Source organism: Alosa sapidissima, chromosome 20 (assembly GCF_018492685.1).
Source record: "Alosa sapidissima isolate fAloSap1 chromosome 20, fAloSap1.pri, whole genome shotgun sequence".
In the NCBI taxonomy this organism is placed as follows: Eukaryota; Metazoa; Chordata; class Actinopteri; order Clupeiformes; family Clupeidae; genus Alosa; species Alosa sapidissima.
In genome coordinates, this window is record NC_055976.1 from 10,878,535 (window position 1) to 10,884,628 (window position 6,094).

A 6,094-nucleotide genomic window follows, 5' to 3' on the forward strand; every position below is an offset into this window, starting at 1 on the left:
TATATATATATATATTTGGCACGCACACACACACAAATATATATAACAAATTTGCTCAATAATGTTTGTATAGTGCAAAGGGCTCTGTGTTAAATGTTTGCATAATGCAAGTGTTAAATTGTATAGGGCTTTAGATCATGTAAATACAATTAGAATCTCATGAGCATGTAGGTCCCTACTTAGATTATACAGTTTGAAGCCAATTTCTACAAAAAAAAAACAGACACTTTTCTCTGTTAAATAGAAAATATTTATTCTCATCAAGCATATGTCATTCACTTTCTAGTCCTGTAACACATTTGTAGCATTTCACCAAGATAATCATTAATAATCAAGACCATCTCTACTTTGGTAGATTTGAATGATGCAATTCATTTCTTTCAGTACATTTTCAAGCATATATAGTATACAGACACTGCTGCCCATTGCAATCAATTCTCCCATGTTTTGAACATAGCAACTGTGCGGTCCATCTGAAATGCACACAACCCAAACCAGTCTTCATTCACACTTGAGGACTAGGACAAAAGACGTCCATGAAACGCCTTTTAAGGCCTAAATGTATTCACTGCTATTCATAGGATGACCGCTTTATATTCTGGAATACCCTGAGCTCTAGTGATGTTATGGGTAAACTAAAGTAAGTGTTTCATTGATTAGGTGGAGTTGGCCACCACAGTGGGTTATGTTTTGGTGGTCCTGTCCTGTTTTGAATGAAAGCCCAGTTTGCCTAACCAGGCCAAGACTGCAATTAACGTGGACCCATCATCTGACAAAAATCACTTCAATTTGAAGCAATGAAACTACGCGGTACAGAGATAAAGATGGGGAGCAGGGTAAGGAACACAAATGGTGAAACAGAAACAGCATCTGATAACGGAATCCGTGGACAAGGAGACAACAGAAAAACATAAAGGCAGCATAACTGTCTGCTGAGATAGAGTCAAGTATGTAGAGTCACATACAAAGGAAAGTCGACGGAGAAATTAAGACCTACATCTATCTATCCACCCACCCATCCTCGATTAATGAGAACAACCCATTAGTAACTACTCCTGAATAAGAAAAAACAAACAAAAAAACAGACACTAAATGGAGGAAGATGTACATCCGCATCCGTCATGTCTTGACCCGGGATAAGGCTGACGTGGAGATACACACTCAGGTCAAGTAGAGATGACTGGGTCACACACACAGAGAATAAGAGATCTAGTGCACGGAGGTGTGGCGAGTGCGCATGTGTGTGTGTGTGTGTGTGTGGGGGGGGGGGGAGCATGAGTGGCATCCCAAAGAGCACATGGGAGAGCACGAGCACCACCACATCCCACCCATTCACACATACTGCTTCTTCTGGGCCTGCGACGCCAGGTCTTTGGCCTTTTCCTTTGCTGCCAGAGCCGTCTCGCGGGCCTTCTCTGTGGCCGTCTCCGCCAGCGTCTTGGAGGGCGTCTCGCCTATGATCGAGAAAGCACACACAAGTCTCATCACCAATCACAAGGATAGATGCTGGCAGCTTACCCACTTGCCAACATTACGAGGACAATCTTTTTATACACTGACATAAGTCACATTTCTAAGAGGGGAGGAGAGAGAGAGAGAGAGAGAGAGAGAACTACCAACATGAAACTTATTTCATGGATTTCCTTGAAATTATGTAAGAGGCCAAATTAGAACAAATTACTTCACTAAGACATACACCCTCATTTGTGGTCTCTTGACTTTATTGAGCAAGTGCGATCACTAAAAGGGCTGTTCACACCAGGAATGAGAACTATAAAGACAACTGTTGCTATAATGGTATTAGCGACCAATGATAAAGTCTCTCCTCATGTTGTGATGTCTAACATTTTATGAATTCTGATTGGCTGTCAGCTTATTATCGTTTTCAAAATTGCTTTAAAAGTGATTTCCAAATATATTGTTCTTCATGTCGTTACCGTTATAGTTTATGCGTGGACGTGAGGTTGTTCATATTAGCTAGAGTGAATTTTGCCGTTATCAATAGTTATCGTTATTGGTGTGAACAGCCCATGAGCCTTCATTCGTCATAGCAATTATTCTGGGTCATTCCACGTCAATTCAACCAGAGCCCACGCACTTAGGTCTCAAAAAATTCTGAAAAAATGACCAGGTGTACCTATGTTATCCAGGAGACACACTGTAAAATTACTTTTATGTAAGATCAATACTTTCCAAGATACAGCCAGTTTTACAGGGGGAGGGGGGGGTGTCGATTTTGTTCAGCCTCTTTTTTTTGTCAAAGTTCACAAGCCCATAGCACGATTGAGGGATGATTAAAAATGCACATACCTTGCATTCTAGCCAAAACATATTCAAACCCTTTCATGGTTTTGGTAACACTGGTCTTGAATCTTGCAACACCAAATTCCTAAGAAAGATAAAATATAAAAATGTTACCTCAAAACCTTCATTTGGACCACAAGAGATGGCGGCCATCTGAAACCTTGCCCTGTGGCGGCATACGTGTCTCTGCCAACACACATTCATGTGACCGCTAACAGCTGAGGAGGCTCAATTTATGACAGCCTCCCATGTGTGTCTTTCAGCAAGGACTATTTGCAGTGCATAGCCAACCACTGCTGTAATGCTGCAAAAGACATGCTCCGCAAGCGGTGGCGATTTCCCCCCCTCTAGGCTTAAGGTCCGCTTCTCTCTCCCCTACTGACCTGGATGGCTCTGGAAAGCCCGTAGAGGCTCGAAGAGATCCATGCCTCACGCTTTATCTCCGTCCAGTTGCTGTTGTCAGGATTTACAGCATAAACACAGTGCTCCTTAACTGACTAGAGAGAGAGAGAGAGAGAGAGAGAGAGAGAGAGAGAGAGAGAGAGAGAGAGAGAGAGAGAGAGAGAGAGAGAGAGAGAGAGAGTGCAAAAAAGAGAAGGGCATGTAGTGAGAGGCTGGTTGTAAACTGAGAGACAGCCAAGTCATTCCAGGACATTAATACTCAATCAATTGTTGATAAGAAGACTGCTAGACTCAATGACAGATTGATCGCTCCACTTTTCAAGTGCAGTGAAGCATTCAATTCACAAGTCTTCACAACACTTTGGACTTTCAAAACATTCGTAAGACTGATTCTTCAAAAGAAAAATCCCTCAACACCTCAACTCAACTACAAAAATACCACAGTGGCTTAAGCCATCAATAACATATCCAGTGCCACTGGAGAAAGGGAGCAGTCAATGTTAATCCGAGGATAAGGCTGTCTGCCAAACAAACGCATTAAGTCTCACCATGAGGCGCGCGTGAGTAATGTTCCAGGTGACTGTGGTCATGGTCCGGTTCTTTGGGTCGATAATAGAGTCCTCGACAATGTACGCCAAGCGGGCCATTTGCTTGGGCAAGAACTTCTCGGCCCAGCGTGGGGCTCTGTTTGTTTTGGTCAGCAGGCGTCTGGAAATGAGCCGGTTGTCAGGAGTCACCTCGCGGAAAACAATGTCCTCCGTCAAAACATGATTGCTAGAGTAGCAGCAGGAAACAGGTAGAGATATATTATAGAAACATATATTACATTACTTATACAAGATACAATTAACATGATATAAATATGATTAGCGATACTTGATCATGCATTTCTATGCTTTCTAGTCTTTCATTGTATTACTTTTCTCCCTACTGATTGTCACATGAAGCTTTACCTGTAGGGGTTGGGGTATCGCTGCCAGAAAGCCAGGCAGACTTGGTCCCATGTGTTCTTGAGAAGCCCAACGCAGTGGAAATATTTCACCATTGTTCCCAAATTAAACAGTGTGTCATCAGACACCTGCAATGTAAACAACATAAGTTTTTAGTTTAGTTAGACTGCTGTCTTGCCAATCAGACAGAGTTCATTTATTCAGAGGTACTTGTGTGGGAAATGTTAAATGTTCACCTGGATACATATGTTCCCTCCAACCACAACAAATGAACCTGTAAACAATACAATTTATTATATTATTATGGCTGGCAGTTTGGCAAAACAAGTTGTTGGCTCAAACCCACAGCGACTATTATCAACAGAGAAATTTCTCGAACATAACAGTATTAATAGGCTTGTGCCGAGGCATTGTACACGTTGCAAGGGAGAGCTCAATAAGGTTTTTTTACCCTCGACCTAACACGCATAATTTATTAATAACGAAGTTTTCTCAGTGTACTGTACACAAATTATGCACTACCAACATCTGTGTAAATGGGTGAGAGGTCAAACTTCAGTAATTCATTAGCACCATGTGGTAAAAAGGTGCTCTCACCGATATCCAATGAAAGAAGACATTCACGAGAAATTGAAATGTGACAAACTTGCCAGTCAGTTTTACTGTTACATATTCGACGTCATTGAAACATCGTTACAATCAAACAGTCAATTGTTACGTACATTGACCAAAAATCAAAGGACTAGCTGCTATCAAATCTAGCTTTCTGACTGGCTACTAGCAAGTACCGTTATGAGCTCTAAGGTTTTGTGACTAAGATTAACTCCACAGACAGGAGTTCATAGAACAGAGTGGTCTATGCCTAGAAATTCTGCACACATAGATACTTGTTCTTACCTTAATGACAGCACCATCTATGTAGAAGTGCACATTTTCTACAACTAGCCTTACATGCCAGGGATGTTAGCCTGTGCTGTCGACATGACAGACGTGATCCGAAGAAGGAAGGTCATGGCTGACGCTATTTCCGGAGGAGAGCTGAAACGGCACAAAAGTCCACGAGATAATCAACTTCATCTTAAATAATCGATATGGGTATTGTTTTGTAAATCGAAACAACTGTATCTATTTTGTCTTAGCCTTATATTACAATGTATTATTAAAATTACGCCCACGATTATAACACACGTCTCCAACGATACTTTAGTTGGATGTCGTCAATTCAGGGGCATGTTCAGTCTCTCACTAAGCCAACATATGCTCAATCCTAAATCAAACGCAGTTACATAACTATCACAATTTTTTTTTAAACTGTGCTTTTAGAGCACCGTCGCGTTACGTGTTGTAGTTATGTTGATAACAAAAATGGTGGTCAGAGAATGTCTAATAAGGTTAGATAGTCCAAATAAAAACCAATTTGGTCTTAAACCAGATGAGAATCATGTGCCGTGTCATGAATCCGAAAAGTAATAAATGCGTAGGCCTACACGACAGTCTGAACCAACTAAATAAATGTCATTGTGAATCCCACTGTCGAATCTCCACAGCTGGGAATATCAGGACATGATTTAATTTGCCTACTTTTACATTGTTTCAAACTTCTGACTTCGAGGAAGGTGACCTTTAAGTCACATAAGAAAAAATGCTCACTGCACACCCCCTAGAGTCTAGATCCAAGAACTAAGGGTTAGGGCTCTAACGTCATAGCCAGTAAACTTTTCTCAGAAGGAATTCTAATGAAGCCTCAGAAATATGAGATTGTCCCTAATATGCATTGTGTTATGTACCTGATGAAGTGCCCATATTAAGTCTACTCCGTCATTGTCACTTGTCAAGGTTCATTCTCTTTGGGTGTCTAAAGAGATCAAGGTTCACATCCCAATTTTTTCCCCTTACCCAAATCTGGCTTCGTATTCCTGGGGCTGTCCTCCCCACCCTTGCCCTAACCCAGGTTCGAACTCCCGAGGGGGCCATCCCGCCAACCCCCACCCCTTACCCTGGATAGCATGTGGCATGCTCTAGTATAATGGATGAAAGTGGTGTTAAGATAATTAAGCACTTTGTTCAGACACTGAGATTTGCATGTCAATTGCTTTGTGTGTGTGTGTGTGTGTGTGTGTGTGTACATGACTAAAATTCCATCTGTTCAGTGCCATATCTAGGACCTTTGCCTACAAATGTTGATGCTTGTGTTAAACAGTTTATCACCATACAGTAAGCTAACCCCTTCTTACAGCTGCGCATTCCCAAACTGTTGTCCAGTTTCTACCCAGCTTATGATTGGTCTTACATCTTACGCCAGCCTGTGCGCCACAGCAATACAAACAAATGACATCATTAAGTGTTATGGTTCACTGTTCTGAAGTAACCATTTCATGCCATTGCCATGCCACTTCACTATGTTTTACCACAGTATCTGTATGTATTGGAAAAATAAA

General features: G+C 41.5%; 1 protein-coding gene across 1 annotated transcript; it reads right to left on the bottom strand.

Moving 5' to 3' along the window:
- Window positions 1–239: 239 nt before the first annotated feature.
- On the bottom strand, window positions 240–4,796 carry prelid1a (PRELI domain containing 1a). Its single transcript, XM_042075202.1, has 7 exons — window positions 4,554–4,796; window positions 3,893–3,930; window positions 3,660–3,784; window positions 3,255–3,480; window positions 2,688–2,801; window positions 2,311–2,389; window positions 240–1,454 (listed from the first exon to the last, which is right to left on the bottom strand). The coding sequence occupies exons 3-7, from the start codon at window positions 3,749–3,751 to the stop codon at window positions 1,333–1,335; spliced, it is 633 nt and encodes a 210-aa protein (XP_041931136.1). The 5' UTR covers window positions 3,752–3,784; window positions 3,893–3,930; window positions 4,554–4,796; the 3' UTR covers window positions 240–1,332.
- Between the last annotated feature and the right edge of the window lie 1,298 nt (window positions 4,797–6,094).

What these genes read in the sequence shown, in the direction of transcription:
- prelid1a (XM_042075202.1), bottom strand. Translation starts at nt 3,751, where the DNA reads ATGGTGAAATATTTCCACTGCGTTGGGCTTCTCAAGAACACATGGGAC. An exon ending in GGCTTTCCAGAGCCATCCAG is followed by an intron (nt 2,390 to 2,687) that starts GTCAGTAGGGGA and finishes TATCTTTCTTAG; the next exon opens with GAATTTGGTGTTGCAAGATT. An exon ending in TGTTTTGGCTAGAATGCAAG is followed by an intron (nt 1,455 to 2,310) that starts GTATGTGCATTT and finishes TCTCGATCATAG; the next exon opens with GCGAGACGCCCTCCAAGACG.